The sequence below is a fragment of the Mustela lutreola genome, chromosome 2 (genome assembly GCF_030435805.1).
Source record: "Mustela lutreola isolate mMusLut2 chromosome 2, mMusLut2.pri, whole genome shotgun sequence".
NCBI lineage: Eukaryota > Metazoa > Chordata > Mammalia > Carnivora > Mustelidae > Mustela > Mustela lutreola.
In genome coordinates this window covers 133,035,251-133,052,978 of record NC_081291.1, presented here as the reverse complement: position 1 = coordinate 133,052,978, position 17,728 = coordinate 133,035,251, and the positions used below count along the sequence as shown (strand labels likewise).

Below are 17,728 nucleotides of genomic sequence, written 5' to 3'. Positions count from 1 at the left end.
AACCTACAAAAGTTAGGAGTAACTTAGGAGTTGGGACAGAATATCTCAAATCCTCTCCAACTCTGAAAGCCTATGAATTAATACCCAATTCAATTAAATTATAAAAATCATTTGTCATATCCTGAAATTGTCAGGCACTGTGTCAGGTTCAGGGTGTTCAAAAGTGAATGAGACATTGCCTCTACCCTCAAGCTGTACTGCAAATTAACACACAGTCTTGCTCTCCTGCTTCCCTCCTTCAGACACGGTTGCTAAGTGCTGACAATATGCCAGGCTGTGTTCCATCACTGAGGACGCAACAAAGAAAAGGACAGGCTAGGTCCTCACTTTCTTTCCAACCAAGCTTAGGATGAGCAAAAAATAAATAAATAAAATAATTTCATCTATTACTAGTAAACAAGTACAATAATTACATCTATTATTAGAAACTATTATTAGTTTCTAGGAGAAGGAAAAATAAGGTAAGTGTGACGGGGGTCTCAAGAGGCTGGCATTAGTTAAGGTGGTTTCAGGAGGCTTCTCTAAGGAAGCAGCGTCTGGGCTGAGATAGAAAAATGGAAAAGAAACGATCATTTGAAAAATGGTGTGAAGAGTGAGAAAGAAGCTACAGACCATTCCAGGTTAGATGGAAGAGCAAATTCTAAAGCTAAGGAGCTTCTTTTTGAAAACAAAAAGAAGCCAGCCAGTGTAGCTGCACTGTGAGAGGACCACTGTTAGCAGAGTTGGGCAAGGCCAGCTCAGTACTGCTGTGTGATGTCTGGTAAGAGATGTCGTGGGTTTTTTTTTTTTTTTTCCTGTCTTCTATAAGAAGCTATAAAATGCTTTTAAGCAGGAGAATGACAAGATACAATTTATGCTTTAAGTTGAAAGAAAATGTGATTAGCTCCCTATAAACTATAAACAATTTTACGGCTATAAACAATTCACTCACTGACTATAAACAGTATAATTTGATAGAAATTACTTACTAAAACTTGTTTTCAAGAAAGGCAAGAAGTGAAATTGAGAGATAATGGACAACTGGCTTAGGCTCCTCTGGAATAAAGGTAGAAGCAGTCAGATTCGGGATCAGTCTCAGAGCTGAAATCAACAGAATCTAGAGATGACTCGGCTGTAGAGGGTAAGAGAGAGACAAGAAAGCTCCTGACCATCTTACCAATGCTTATATGGTTTTGTAGACAGACACAGAAAAATGGGGTGGGTGAGCAAGAGGTTTTGGCAGGAGTTGGGGAGATCAATGGGCTTGCTGCCGTATTTCATAGCTATTGTGTTTCTACATTCACAGACTTAAAAATCTTACAGAAGAATTCCTTTATCCACTAGCATCAGTTGAGAACATAAGATTTTGATAACTTGTGGCTTAGCCAGAAAAATTTAATTTTTATTTCAGGATACTGCTTCTGTTCAGAAAGTCCTTTCCCTCTGTCCCTAACTGGTACATCTTATTAATTCCTTAAGACTTAGATGAAATGTCACCTGGTCTCTAACACCTTGGTGATCTACACCTTTTAACAGCAAAGCAATAATTTTACCATCTCCATTCCTAAAAAGACTGCACATGTACCTACCTTTACTATAACTGATCGCATGTACTATGATTATCAATTACCTGTCAGTCTCCAAAAGTATGTTATTCAAAGTCCTCTTACAAAATGTGTATTTTATATGGGGTAATTTATGTGTTTATGTATCTATATAGCAGTTTTCCCTAAGTATGATTTTTGGACTGCCTACATCAGCATAACATGGAATTATTGATAAAATAAGTACAAATTTCTAGCTCCTATCTCAACTTTAATAAATCAGAATATTAAGAATGAGGTGGTGAAATCCACACTACAACAGGCTTCTCAGGTGGTTATGCTCACACTAACATTCTAGACCTTCTGCCTTAGCCTAAGCTCAGGGATGAGGGCGGCTTTTGTCTCACCATGTCTGCAGTGCCTGGCTTACAGTAAGTGCTTCCACAAATGTCTCTTATAGTAAATTACTGATTTCAACTGATCACTCCAGATCGAGACTTAAAGGCATTTGGCATCTTATCTATAAAGATTTGTCCTGATAACACATTTCTCATAGCATGCATATGAATTTGTTTTCAGCAATATGTGGTAACTTAAAACAGTTCCTTTGGCTGCCTCCAAATGAAGCTACCAGAAGTTTTGAAGCTGCTTGAGACTTTGATGTGAGAACAGGTACCTAATTATAGAGCCAAAAAACATTTATAATAAATGGATGGTTATTTCATGAAAAAAAATGTTTTAAATCTGGCAGATTATCAACATAAATGCATATGAAAGGGATCTAAGCTAGCCAGAGTTTGAATCATAGGATTTAGGGCAAGAGAGACATATAAATTTTGCATATTTGGACAAATCATCTGTAATTAAATCTCTGGCTTGAAGATGGCATTCAGATGAAGGCAAATAACCCCCCTGTCAAGCGTTCTTCCTAAACCTGTGAGCTCCTAGAGATCAGGGAACATGACTTACGCATCCCTTTTTCCTCAGGGCCCAGCATCAGGCCAACATACTCAACACAGGTCTGTTGAATTGCCTTAATTCATCAGTCATCTACAGCAACTTCACATGAAATTCAGTATAAAGCAAACTTACTGCAACAGGTGTTCTTGGATAATAATAATAATGACATAAGAAAACTACTGATTTTAATGATGTCAAAATTCTCTGCGTACATTCTCTAGGAAAATATTACAGTGAGATTCAACATTCAAAAGAGTTATCGTAGAGACAATCTTAAGACTATTTTGGTTAGTGAATGGAGTCAATGAACGTAAATCAAAATTTCAGGGTTAACATATTCAGCACGAGATGTAGAACAGAGGTGTCTCAACCATGGCTACAGAAAGCAATCTTAACATAAACCATTCCTTTCACAAATGGCTATGTCTGATCATAATGTGAACCAAGTGTATGATATGCAAAATCTAGAACAAATACACTGTGTCCCAGAGTGTAATAAAACTGAGTATGTACTTTATGAGGATTGTTTAAAATACACACCATACCCTGAGCTACATTTAAAAAATACTATTTACTAATGCATTGTAGCAAAAATAACTAAGAGACTGAACTCATGTTGTTGAGAAGAATATGACAAGTCTTGCTTTTTTGGTTTTGGAAAAAAAATGTAAGGCAGCCAGTAAAATGAATATGTTCACATTATGAAACTGCAAAAACTAATTTTCAGGTACCTAGTAAACTGCTCAGAGAAACTAAAGAACACAGTGAGTCATCAGTATGGCACTGTGGCCTTCCAGCTGATCTTACCCATTTTTCGTTGTGTTCTACTCATTGACGGGTTCTGGGCACTCTGCTGAACACCCAAGGTGACTGCATTATCAGCATATGTACTTATGCTACGGTCTGGAATCCACTCTCTGTCTCCTGAAATGGAAAAACTGTAAGCTAATTTAAATCTTAAAAAGCAGAGAGATCCATATTATGGCTTTATTTTATTTATCATCTTACTGGATAATCTAAATAAGGAACATTGATAAGAGTGAGGGATATATTATAAAAGACAGAAATCTCATAAATATATAATAAAAACATTAGATTTGCATAGCATAATAAAAAGAAATAAACTGTAAATTGCAAAGATATCACATATACATTTGAATAAAAACAAATACTTAAGTATATAACAATATACTTAATATATAATAAAAATAAATACTTTAAGTATATAACAATATAACATAAAGCATAACAGTACATGAATAAACATATCTGAATACATGGGAAACCTAAGAATATAGGTGATACCAGAACTTGCAGAAGGAAATTCCAGCTATGTTTCAAAAATTCCTATAAATCCTGAGTTTTTATATTTGCTTTTAGGATGGTATTTAAGAATCATCATACAATACTTAGCAGCTAATTAACTGATTCAAAGAATTTCTATTTCACAATTTAGTAAAGGCTACATTTCTAAATTCTAAAAATAATCTCTCCTCAGTCTCATTATACTTATATTCTCTCACATTCTGAGAGTAGCCTCAAATATAAATATGTGGCAACTCACAGAGGGTTAATAATTTCAGCTGGAGAAGAAGAAAATGACTTTATTCATTGAACAGAATTGCCCAGTATTTCCGAAAATGAGGATGAGCTGTTTAAAAAAAAAAAAATGTCAGGAAATTGTTAGGTTGGTCCACAGGCCATCTGATTTCATGTCTGAATTTACCTGCAGTTGTAATCCTAGTACTGGAATAGCTGCATTCTAAGCTATGAGAAGGAAGTAAGTTGAGTCTTTCATTTTTATCAAAAACAAAGAATCTTTCAAGTCCTTGATATTGTTCAGTTATAGGCTTACTTCTGAGGGCTATTTCTTGTAACAACTAGGAAACAAAATATTCAACAAAATTAAGTTTATCTCATCAACACAAAGCAGCACATTCATTCATTGAGCACCTACTATGTTCTTGGCACAAATTCTCTCCTCATCAGATTTAGGTTCTTATAGTGAAGACATAGAAAATAACACAACATTTATATATAGTAAGTCCTGAAAAATATATAAACCACAATTATTGTAATTATCTGAAAGTTGTCATCAATCCAAGAAGGACAGAAGATCACAAAAGAAAAGGTCACCTTTCTCCCTCCTTTTATTTTCTTCCCTTAGTGTCTTCGTGCCTAAGTTACTCTGGAAAACAGATTCTTCCTCATATGCTGTGCTTTTGAATTAGTATCTTTGTCTATATATAAACTAATTTCAAAGATGAAAGTAGAATACCAAAGGGAATAAAACTTGTCATGGACAAAATCCAAGTTAACAAAATATTCATTATGAAACAAACATCTATGTAGTAAACAGAGGCAAGAGCAAGCTAAGTTATTTGAGAAGGTCATACAATTAGAAACTAGCACACCTAGGTTTGGCTGATGTGAAGCATAGGCTTACTTTCCCGCCCTACGAATTCATTTTGTGATATGTTTCATCCTAGGGAAGAATATTAATGGGATTAAAACATACATGATTCTAGTAAGTAACAGATTAGAGATTCAGACGTGAGAGCTCTAGATGGGCTTAAAACATAATCAGAGTGCTTTCCGTATTTAACAGTTCCCTAATGGATCTAATTAATGCCCAAATACAGTCTGTTTCCAGGCAGTAAACAACACAAAAAATTATAAGTCCATTCAAATTTATAAGTCATATAAATGATAAAACGTTACAAAACAAAGCTAGTGACCAATAAAGCACCTCCTTCAAAGACAAATCTAAGTTGGCTCTATTCATGGCATTTTCCCTGGTTGTCCAGGACACTGATTTTCAATTTATAGCAACCCTTCAGCTCTAGTGCAGCTCTTATTTGTATTAGACAACTGCAAATCTGGAGCGTTTTTGTAAAGCATCAGTTGAGAGATAAGAAAAAGAAAGTGGATTGGTTTGTTTCCCAGACTACTATTGATGGTGTCAAAACCAGAACCAAGAGCCCCTAACTAGTCCATGTTTTCTTCCCGGCACCCGGCCCTATTCCACTGCTGCTGCTCTACAACTTGGTACTGAATTCCACAGTTTCCACCTTCAGGAAGGACTCAGTTTCTGAAAACTGAAGTGCAAAATGAATGATCGTGCACTCCAGTGCAAGTCAAGTAATACTACTGCTAAAAACTGCCCCCACTGCTCAATCTTAAATTTTCTACTGCAGCAACATAGATTTTTAAGTAGTCTCTGCTCAAGGAATAGCTTCTCTTACAGCAGAAAGAGAATAAAAACAATTCATGTCTAGTCATCACAGATTAAAACAAAGTAGATTCTATCACTATATAAAAAGCACTGTTTTCTGTGACATAATCATTTACCACTTTTTTTTTACTATAGTAGTATAAGTAATCAAAATATGGTTAGTAGCTCTGTAACGCTTCAATTCTAATTACGAAATACTTTAAGTATGTAGATATGTATTATCTATAACATGACTTGATCACACAATTTAATATCAGTAATTTAAAATATTCATTTCACGGGTGCCTGGGTGGCTCAGTCAGTTGAATGTCTGACTCTTGGTTTCGCTCAGGTCATGATCTCACATTAGTAGGATCAAGCCCTGTATCAGGCTCCACACTCAGCATGGAGTCCTCTTCAGATTCTCTGCCTCTCCTCCACCCTCTCAAATACATATAAAGATTTTTAAATCTTAAAAAATATATATTTGCTTCAGATATCCATGCCAAAAAATTAGTCTTTAGAGCTAATTGTATTATTGCATTGAAGTAGACATACTTAATTCCAATGCATGTTTTTGACTATTACTACATCTGAATGTATCCATAAAAAGTTATGTCTTAAATGTTTCCAAAAATACTGACTTATCTCTACGTGCCCTTTTACATTTAAATTTTAATGCCATATTTTTTTAGATGGATCCATATAAATAGAAATAGTCCTATGCCATTCATTTTAACTGCTAGATTGCTTTCCATTATACAAATTACCACAGATTACATATCTGTGAGCTTTGACCAACCGCCTTTTATTAGGTTACAGCAGAGAATGTCTCGCCCTACGGCATAGGTCAGGCAGGCTTGCAACCATTATAAAAGAATTGGGGTCCTTGTGCTCTAGGATTCCTCTCCCTTAACACAGGACAATGCATGTGTAGGTTGTCACTTAGTCCTCTTCATGAGGCCATGTGGAAATTGGAAAATTAGAGTTCTGTTTGCAGAAATTCAGTCTGATTGCTTTCTTCACTGAGGGAGGAGGAAGAAAAGCTCCTCTGCAATGAGGCTTTGTTTTTGAGATCTATTATCAGCTAAATTGTGAGAATGTCTTCTAGAAGGAATTGGATTTCTTCTGGCAGACACATTAAGGTATCAACATAAATGGATTAAAATTAATGTGAATTTGTTGGCTTGGAGCTCCTAAGCAAGAAATATATATTTAAACTGTAAACCTATGTTAAATGAAAGCCCAAAATTTCCATTTTTCAGGTAAGGTATTTTATTGATCTGTCCCAGTTCCTCTGCAGAAATCAGTTTCTCTTCATCTTGTTGCATCTGTGAGCATGTCTCCCAGGGTATTCTTCCAGTGACTGAGAAGACTTCTACGGATCAAAAGCTTTTGCAAAGGTCTCAGTTCCAATTTTGCATTTCAAAAAGGAAGAAGACCCATCACAAGGTGGGCCCCAAATCCAATCCCCCAAGCAGAAGGGGCAACAAATCCATAGTCATTCTTCTGTGGTTTTGGTCCCAACTTCACTTTAGGCGTCATGAAGATTCATTTCATATAACTTTGAAGGGTTATTAAAACATTTGACTTGCCTAATTTCCAAAATTTGTATTACGTAATCATGATTACCTAAGATTTTTTTGTATAGAACAGAGATTCAAATATAGTTTCAAAACTGGGCATTAATGCAATGACGAGCTACTTTACTTTTTCCTCTAAGATGAAATGAAAACTATATCCCTATTTATTTATTAGCCATTTTTCTGAAGGAACCACCTTTAAAACCTTGTACTTACATTAAGCCACAAAGACTAGTTATATCTACATATCTGCATTTATTTCATTTTTTTTAACAGTGACTATATTCTGTAAAAAGCTAGAAAGGATTTATTATGCTAAATTATTTCTAATAATAAATTTCATTTAGAAAAGTAACAGCTCTCTTACTATGGTGCATGAGGTGGGCCTTAAAGTGTTGTCACATAAAACCGTTTGTTATAATGGCATTTACCATATTAGAATTTTTCCTATAGGTCATTAACATTCTTTCCCATAGGAGTCATTCTTCAACTGTCTCATGATAATATAAGGTAGCAAATTTTAACTTCAATAGGTAGTAATGTTTAAGAATATAAGATGTCAATATAAAATTTTCTTATGACATTTCATATAAAATTTTTAATGTAATAAACACAATAGAGATTTACCAGTGGCAACTCCGTAGCTTTAGAATCTTCAAAGTTTGGCCTCTCATGCAGATTGCTAAATTCCAAGGATTCTTTGATGTCCTGAGGTAACTGCTCCTTAATGGAAGGTTTTTTTAAATCTATGCTTGGCAAAGAAGCCTTGCTCTCAAGTGATACGCAGGAATCACCAGACTTTTGATTACTCTCTGTATCTATCATTTTATCCTTGAAATTTCTTTCAGAAATGCTGCTTTCCCCTATTTTCTCAATGGCAGGAAAATAAACATCAGGATCCACAATGATTTCAAATTCAGTATCTGAAGTTCCTGCTGTTGAAAACAATTATTTACAAAACTTAAATAAATTAACTAAACTGTTAATAAACCAAAAGTTTTGTGGTGTAAACCTTTATCAATAAGCACTATTTTATCAACATTTCTTTACCGAGATCTCAGTGTTAAAATATATTTACTCTGTTAATGTTTATAAATGATAATCATAATTTACTGATACATTCAAACCTTAATGGACCAGACTAAAGGAAGGAGGCAAGATTTTATGTTGTAATGAAATGTCAAAATTGATGCACATTTTTACTTCAGCCTGTGGTTCAATTCCTACTTTCCTACATCTTCTCCCACTCCAGTTTTATATTGGCAATTTATGAAAAATAATGCAGAGAGAACCTTATTTCCACATTTTGCGTCTTTTCTTTAACATGCCTAGTGATGAGGTGAGGGCAAGGGGAGATCTGCAGATGAAAGAGCAGTACCAGTTAGGGGCACAGAAAATGTTTCAGCTGGGACACCTGCCTCTGGAAAGCTACAAAATGAGCAAGATTATATTAGTCACCATCTCATTATGTCTGCTTTAAATAAATGAGTTGCTTTAGATCATTGGTTTTCAACCTGGGTGCACAATGGAATCACCTGAAAGTACTCTTTAAAATTGTCAGTGTATGAGCCTGACCCCAAACCAATTAAATCAGACACTGGGAGTGGGATTCAAGCACTGCTTCTTCCACCTCCCTCCACAAAGTTCTCCAGGTGATTATAATGTGCAACCAGGGTTGTGAAACATTGGTCTTAATTTTAAGAAGAATAAAAATTCTTTAACAATTTTTATGCCATACTGCATTCATTTTAACTAACAGTATGTTTATCATTATCCAGATGGAATATAGCTTCATCTGATTATCCCTATGCTCTTTCCAATATAAATATCTTATCTCTATAAATAGATGGTATAAAATAGTAAAGGCTATGACTAAAATACTCTCCAGTGATGTAAATTCTGCCTTGCTGCCCAAAGGACTTACTTGTTGCAATCAAATGTTTGTATAGCTTAGCAATTACACATAGTATTTAGAACCTCCATTTCCAACAACTACCACCTCTCACCATAAGTACTATGAGAAATACAGTAACTTGTATATCAGAGAAATATTTTTACAAGCATAACTTTATAAAAACTGTTCAACTTAAGGAAACTTCCATAATAATGCTGCATTTTCCTCCTAAACTTCAATAGAAATTAATTGATTTTTTGGTACAAAAAGATGCTATTTCCTCTATGTAAATGTCTACAACTAACCTCTGCAATATTTTTGCAAGATTGCAAAATTCTATTATTAGGATCAAATGTTGCTGAAGAGGTGACAAAGCTGCATTTTAATGATCTTTAAAAATATGATGAAGAAAGTATAGGTATGATTTAATTTATTCTATTCAGTGGAAGGCCCATAAAGCCATAAAAATCAGATGTCTTGATTCAACATTTGAAAACCAATAATCGAATATGTCACATCAAGAGGTTAAAGAAGAAAAATCACAAGATCATATCAATAGATGCAAACCAGAAACAAAAAGGAACTTCCTCAACTTGATAAAGACTATCTATAAAAAGCCCTAGAGTTAACATCATACTTAACAATATACTAGATGATTTAACCCTACTATCAAAAACAAATCAAGGATGTCTCCTCTCACAACACCTTCCCAACACTGTACAAGTCATAGTTAATGCAATAAAACAAGAAAATAAGTATACAGATTAAGAAGGAAGAAATAAATCTAATTTTGTTCACAGATGGCATGATTATTTATGTACAAATTCTGAAAGTATCAACCAAAAAACTCCTAGAACTGATAAGTGATGATGGCAAGGATACGAGATCAAGATACAAAAATCAATCACCTGCCCATACAACAACATGAATAAGTAGAATTTGAAATTAACAACACAATGCCATTAGTACTCAAAAACTGAAATACTTAAGAGTGAACTTAAACTATGTAAAAGATTTATATGAGGAAAACAAAAATCTCTGATGAAAGAAATCAAGGAACTAAATAAATGGAGAGATAGTCCATGTTCACAGATAGGAAGACTCGATATTGTCAAAATATCACTTCTTCCCAACTTAATCTATAGATTCGTTCAATCCCAATTAAAATCCCAGCAAGTTATTTTGTGGATATTGATAAAATGATTCTAAAGTTTATATAGAGAGGCAAAAGACCCAGAAAAGCCAACACAATATGGAAGGAGAAGAACAATGTCACAGGACTGACACTATACAACTTCAAAAATTACTAAACAATTGTAGTAACAAAGACAATGTGGTATTGGTAAAAGTATAGAAAAAATACATCAATGGAACATATCAGAGAATCTATAGATAGTCTCCCAAAATATAGACAATTGATCTTTGTCAAACAGCAAAGGCAAAATAATGGAAAAAAGAAACTCTTTACAACAAGTGGTGCTAGAGTTGGACATCCACATGCCTCCAAAATAATCTGAACACAGACCTTCCACACTTCACAAAAATTAACTCAAAAGAATGATACACCTAAATATGAAATGCAAAACTATAAAACCCTTAGAACCTAAAAATCTAGATGATTTTGGGTATGGTGATGACATTTTAAGACACACACCAAGACCAGGATCCATGAAACAAATAATTTATAAGCTGAGCCTCATTAAAATTAAAAATCTGTTCTGTAAAAGACGCTGCCAAGAGAATGAGAAGACGAGCCATAGACTTAGGGAAAATATCTGCAAAATACATATCTCATGAATATTATATCTCAAAAATATTAAAAAATCTAAAATCTCAACAGTAAGAAAATGGAGAGCTCAATTTAAAAATGGGCCAAACACCTTAATAGACCTTCATCAAAGAAGATACATAGATGGCAAATAAGCATATGAAAAGGTGCTCAACATCATATGCTATTAGGGAATTGCAAGTTAAAACAACAATGAAATCCACCCCACAATTTTTGGAATGACAAAAATCCAAAACACTGACAATACCAAATGCTGGCAAGGATGTAGAGAACAAGAAGTCTCATTTATTGCTTTGGGAATGCAAATAGTACAGCTACTTTGGAAGACAGTTTGGTGATTTTTTTACAAAACTAAACATATTGTTACTATGTGATCTAACAATTGCAATCCTTGGTATTTACCCAAGTGGGATGAAAAGTTATCTTCAAATATACATGGATGTTTATAACAGCTTTATTCATAATTACCAAAATCCAGAATCAACACGTTGTCCTTCAATAAGTGAATGTATAAATAAATTGTGATACATCCAGATAATGAAATATTATTCAGTACTAAAAAAAAAGAGCTATCAATCCATGAAAAGACATGGAGGCACCTTTAAGTGCATATTACTAGGTGAAAAAAGCCAATATGAAAAGATTGCACATCATATCATTCCAGCTTGACATACATACATGACATTCTGGAAAAGGCTAAACTATAAAGTGAAAAGATCAGTGGTTGCCAGGAGTTAGGAGGCAGGGAGGTAACATAAAAAGGCAGGGCACTATAATGATTTTTTTATGATACTATAATGGTGGATACATGTCATTATAAATTTGTCCAAACCCACAGAAAGTACAATATCAAGAGTGAACCCTAATGTGAACTATGGATATTGGGTGATAATAGTGTGTCAATATATGTTTGTTGATTGTAAAAAATGTACTACTCTGGTTTGGGATGTTGATGGTAGCAGAAGCTATGAGTCTGTGAATGCAGATTGTATAAGGGAACGATCTGTATATCCTGCTCAGTTTTGCTGTGAACCTAAAACTGCTTTAAAAAGTCAAGTCTATTTACATAAATCAAGTATCTTGTAAAGTAACACTTAATGGATATTTATATTCAGCATTTCCTCAAAGACAACTGGAACACCATGCTCCAGGTAGATAAGAAAATATCTTTTTGGAGCCCTGTGAAGTCCTAAATTCCCATGTGGATATAGTTCATAGTTGGTCATAATAATTTAGAGGCTTATTAGTTGAAGATGTCAAGACCAGCAGGATTATCACAAATCATGGCTCTACCATCTATTACCCAATCAAAAGTAATCATCAGTTTTATAACTAGTTATTTTAAATAATGCTCTCGAGTATCTCTCAAATCTTTTATATAAGACACATTATTAGTTTTTCTGAAAATTCTAAATAGAATAAAATTATATTAGAAAGGCAGATTAGAAATAATCTAGTTCCTATGTTTTAGTTTAGGAAAATGCAATCTAAGAAAGCAAGTGACATATTCAAGGTCACACAATGATTTAAGACAGAAATGGAAATGAAATTTGACTTCCCGGACTAAGATAATTTATTGTGACTGTCTTTAAATGGTGCTCTCACCATCTGGAAATTGAAACCAGACATTTACACCCAGCATTCTAATCGATAAATTCTAAGGAATTTATTAGTAATAACAATGTAGATATATAAACATGATGATTGGTTTTGTTTGGTTTTATCAATTATGTGAAACTTTACATCAAATTTGAATATTTTGGGAGATTTAATGCAAGGCAGGCAACAAGGTGTCAATTAGATTTTCTTCACTAAAAGCCTGCCCATGTAACCTTTTAAATGCTAGCTCAGTCCACAATAACTTTCAGACAGACCAGCCAACATTGCCTGCTTTTCTTCTGATTACAGACACTGTTCCCCATTGACTGGACAGAGTATTTGCTAAATAACTATATCTTCAACCAAGTGTTTCTAAGTACTAAGTTTTTGGGGCTTAAAATAAACATCATAATAAGAAAAGCTTTTACACACTGCAATACCTACTGGTTTTATTAACTTGCCAACATTTATTGTTAATAATATTAATCTACAAGGAAAAAAGTTACCTTTTGAGTTATTTTTACAGTAAGAAGAGCTGTTGTTCAGATGAAGATGTAAGAGGTCTGTTTTTTCCTTGGTGGAAACATGATGTTGATGGATGTCAGTTTCATATAGAAAAGTATTCTGATACTCATGAAATGTGCAACTTTCATGTTTCAGGGTAAACAAAAGAGAAGAATTGAAAGAAACGATATAGAAAAGAATGTAAAAAGGCCCATCTTATTAAAATTACAGTAAAACCTTCAGGGAATAGGGTTATTCACAATAATTTAATATTTTTTTAACCTTACTGTGGACACATTCTAAACCACAAGTAACTAAATAGTATTATGGATTTTAAAGAAAGAGGTAACTGGTCAGATCTGATTTGATGAACAATGTCAATTGAAAACCTCTTTTAAAAAATATTCTGAAATAAGTTTGTTCTTGATATTATTTCTTCTAAAAATGGAGAGTTATCTACTAGTGTATTGAAATCTGGTAAAATCAGGGTTTTATTACTTAAATAAACTTTTTATTTGTTTATCAATGAACTATCAGAGTCAAACAGCAATACGTGGTGGGTTAAAGCCTCTGACTTTGGCTCAGGTTGTGATCTCAGTGTACTGGGATAGAGCCCAGCACTGGGCTCTCTGCTCGGCAGGGAGCCTGCTCCCTCCTCTCTCTCTGCCTGCCTCTCTGACTACTTGTAATCTCTATCAAATAAGTTAATTAAATCTTTAAAAAAAAAAGGGGGGGATGGGCCTGGGTGGCTCAGTGGGTTAAAAAGCAATAGATGATATTTATTTTCAATTTTTAATGATGGTTACTATATACTTGCATATGTACAATTCAAACAACACTTTCTATGAATTGAATAATATATTTTAAAATATCTAATATTTAATAATATCCAATATGCAAGCTTTACGTAGTACCACATAAAAACTGGATTATGCTACTGTGTCACTTATGATTCTTTATGGTTCTCCTTAGAAAGAAAGAAACTTGGGATGCCTGGGTGGCTCAGGGGGTTAAGCGTCTGCCTTCCACTCAGGTCATGATCACAGGGTCCTGGGATCGACTCCCACCTCAGGCTCAGTCCTGGGATCAAGTCCCACATCTGGCTCCTTGCTCAGTAGAGAGCCTGCTTCTCTCTCTGCTTGCTCTGCTTGCCACTCCCCTGTTTGTGCTCCCCTTTTCTTTCTCTCTTTGACAAATAAAATCTTTTTTTTAAAAAAAAAGGGAAGAAACTCTACAGGCACCTCCATACCCAAGAGACAAAACCATTGCCAAACCATGATCAGTAACTTTCTCTGCCTTCTGTAATACCTTACTTGGAAGTCAAAGCAAGACTTGCAATAAGACATATAAAAGAACCAAATTAGAGAGCAGATAAGTCATTCATTTTCTTAGGAATACAGTAGTTCATACAAATCTTTTATCTACTGACTAAAAGGTTATCTCCTGCGAAAAGCACATTGGCTGCTAGACATCTGGGTCTATGCGTCCAAACATGGGTCTTTTCCCTTAGGAAAGGGACAGGTCCAAGGATATCCCTTAGGCCCACTGCTATTCCAAAATGCTGATAGGGCTTAAGTTGATCTGAATGTATAAGCAAAAAATTGGCATAGGAGCTACTTAACAGAAATCTCACTCTGCTCTTTACCCAACTTAATACTTTGTAATCAAAACACATGAAACCCTGGCTAAACTTTTAAAAGCAAAGAAGACCCAGAGTCCTTTTATCATTACTAACAGATACAGCTATTATTTTTCACTTGGAAATGACAAAATTCTAAAAAAAAAGTTGCAAAGTGAGCTGTTATACTATACTATACTGTACTTATTTATCACATAGTAAAATCTACCTAGTAACTAATCTATAGTTTGGGAGCCCTTTTGTTTCTCAAACTAATCATTAATATAACTTTTTATTTAGGGTTCATAGCAAACTAAAATAAGAACAATTCAAAGAATATCTTTGGAGAAAAGAAGAAAGCTCATATGACACACATCACCCTTGGTAAGTTACTTCAAATAACGATGCTAAAATCAGAAGTATTTATTAAATAATCCAGATACTAGGTAAGAATATAAACATACCATTATAACCATGTTGCTTTGAATGTTGGCAAATATTAGCAATATTGTACACAAATTTAAACATGGCTTTGGTAAAATATATTCTAACATTGAAGTCACATGTTTTTTTTTTAATATTTTATTTATTTATTTGACACAGAGAGAGAGATCACAAGTAGGCAGAGAGGCAAACATAGAGAGAGGAGGAAGCAGGCTCCTTGCCGAGCAGAGAGCCCGATGTGGGGCTCGATCCCAGGACCCTGAGATCATGACCTGAGCCGAAGGCAGAGGCTTAACCCACTGAGCCACCCAGGCGCCCATGAAGTCACATGTTTTTTACATCATGAATTTCTCATGTAAAGAAATAGTTGATTTTGAGAGTAGGTTTTTAATAAGCATCAAAAGTGAGTTAGCAAGATCTTACCTTTGTTGACTATCCGCATCTGCTAACTCAACTTTATAGGGCACTGGGTCTCCTGGTTCTTCAAATTCCTCTTCATAAGTCTTATTAAATACATGTAGTATAATATCAGTATATTCAATAAATGTATTACACATTAACCAGCTAACAAGTATGTAGTATTTAGAGAATTTTCTTCCTACAAATAATGTCATTAGCTTTCTGGCTATGTGCCATAGAACATGAGTTCTAGAAGAACTAAACAAATACAACTATTTGTTGAGGGCATTTTCTGTGTCAGCCATTTTATCCTTACTATCACACCTAGAAATAACACTAACAGCTGTTTTATTACGTAACTACTAAGTGCCAAGTAGGCTAGTGACAAGTGTTTTTAGTCCTCTGAACAGCATGTTATTAAGCTTACTCTGTGCTTCAACAAAATAATGACAAGCACACACATATATACGCAAGCACATGTGTTTATTTATTCTATATCTTAAATTTACCCAGAAGAGAATTAAAATGTTTCTAGGCATACATGCAAAAAGAGCAGAAGTTATTAACCAAAAGAAGAAAGTGGTCCTTAAATAGATACTTCTCTTCTAGTCTTTTTCTATGAGAACCACAGTGAGAGAAATATTGAGGACAAGTTGTACATTCAGCTACCAGATAACTAGAAAGTCAGAAATGTGCTAACACATTAAGTTTTGTCAAAACTTAAACCTTTCACAAAAGCTCTACCCCTGACTGGCAAGAGCTCCTGTTGATTTTACTTTTTGTCTTCTAGAGGTTTGTATCCAAGTTATTATTATACTAAATCCCTTAAATCTTAGTACTATTTTTCCTTTAAATAGAATATAATATTAGATGGCGTTCAAGAAACAACATGTATACAAATTATATTAAACAGATATGATATTAGGAGACTAATTTTTGTTTAAAAAGACTGATAACATAAAGACCTAAGCAAAACAAACACTAAACTACATTTATATAAGTTAAAAGTAGTACATTTCCCACACTACACACTTCCAAAAATGGCACAGTATCAGTACAGCTCAGAAATGGACTGCCTACACTAAAAATAATACTGTTTTACTCCTTTTAACATATTTAATTCAAACTCTTATAAATTTCCTTCCAAACAATGTTGAATTATGAGAAAAGTCTTCTTGAATATAATACATAGTTGTAATTACGTGTTTTGAAATTTCTTGTTAGGTAACAGAGCAGTCATTATGCACTTACATCATCCAGTTCAACTATTTTTAGAGATGGCTCAGGTCTCTCTATGTTTAGTTCTTCTACTGGCAGAAAAGGCGCTGGGTACTGAACTTTGGTCTCCTCAACTGGGATATAAGATTAGGAAATAATATTTTAAGAATATACTTCACCTGATAATTCCCTATCTTCAAATAGTTGACTATGTTATATAGTCAACTATTGTTGACTATAATAATGTTCTCTTGTGCATCTACACTAATATGTAAATGTTATCAATTTCCCCACCTCAATTTAAAATACACATTTTCTTAACATTCAATGTTTAAATAAATAAAATGATATAATTAAGGCAAAGTAAATCTATGGAATGGGAAGAGGAGTGTGCTTGATTCTGATCTAGAGACAAAGGGTGCATAGTCCAACTGAAGATAATACAGTAATAAATACATAAATAAATGCAGATGCTGACTAATGCTTAGTGTGTAAAATTTGAAATGATAAATTAGACAATATCAAATAAGTCTGAACTAACCATCACTATCTTCATCACTTTCATTCTGGGAACACTGTGCCTCACTCGCTGTTTTACATTGTGGTATGAATGTATCGGGTAGCATGTTTCGAAGTTGCTCCTGTGGAGTTCTACAAAACAAGAAAGAAGCAATTATAAGACTAAAATCTATTATGTAAAATTTTCCCTGATGAGATTTTAATTTATTTCACAAACAAGTGAGTATACAAAATTAATGATGAAAGCAAAGCTATGCCTCTAATTCACAGAAGTATGATTGTATAAGAGAATCTTAATCTACTAAAATAATTTTATAAATTAAATTAACATCACACAAGATTTTTCTTTTTTTTTTTTCCAAAATGTATTTATTTTTTGAGAGAGAGAGAGAGAGAGAGCACAAGCAGGGGAAGGGACACAGGGAGAAGGAGAAGCAGACTCCTCGCTGAGCAGGCAAATGCAT

General features: G+C 34.0%; 1 protein-coding gene across 3 annotated transcripts in view; it reads right to left on the bottom strand.

Annotated features, from left to right (window-relative positions):
* The window catches only part of ZBBX (zinc finger B-box domain containing), a 119,211-nt gene that overhangs the window by 17,337 nt on the left and 84,146 nt on the right, over positions 1–17,728 (bottom strand). For 2 of the 3 annotated variants that reach the window (XM_059163579.1, XM_059163580.1), the window contains 7 exons: positions 17,287–17,396; positions 16,779–16,879; positions 15,552–15,631; positions 13,069–13,208; positions 7,908–8,215; positions 4,210–4,363; positions 3,291–3,407 (listed from right to left, as the gene is read on the bottom strand). In XM_059163579.1, the coding sequence (XP_059019562.1) occupies positions 3,291–3,407; positions 4,210–4,363; positions 7,908–8,215; positions 13,069–13,208; positions 15,552–15,631; positions 16,779–16,879; positions 17,287–17,396 (1,010 nt within the window). The remainder of the gene's footprint in view (positions 1–3,290; positions 3,408–4,209; positions 4,364–7,907; positions 8,216–13,068; positions 13,209–15,551; positions 15,632–16,778; positions 16,880–17,286; positions 17,397–17,728) is intronic. The other variant, XM_059163581.1, reaches the window with a different exon arrangement.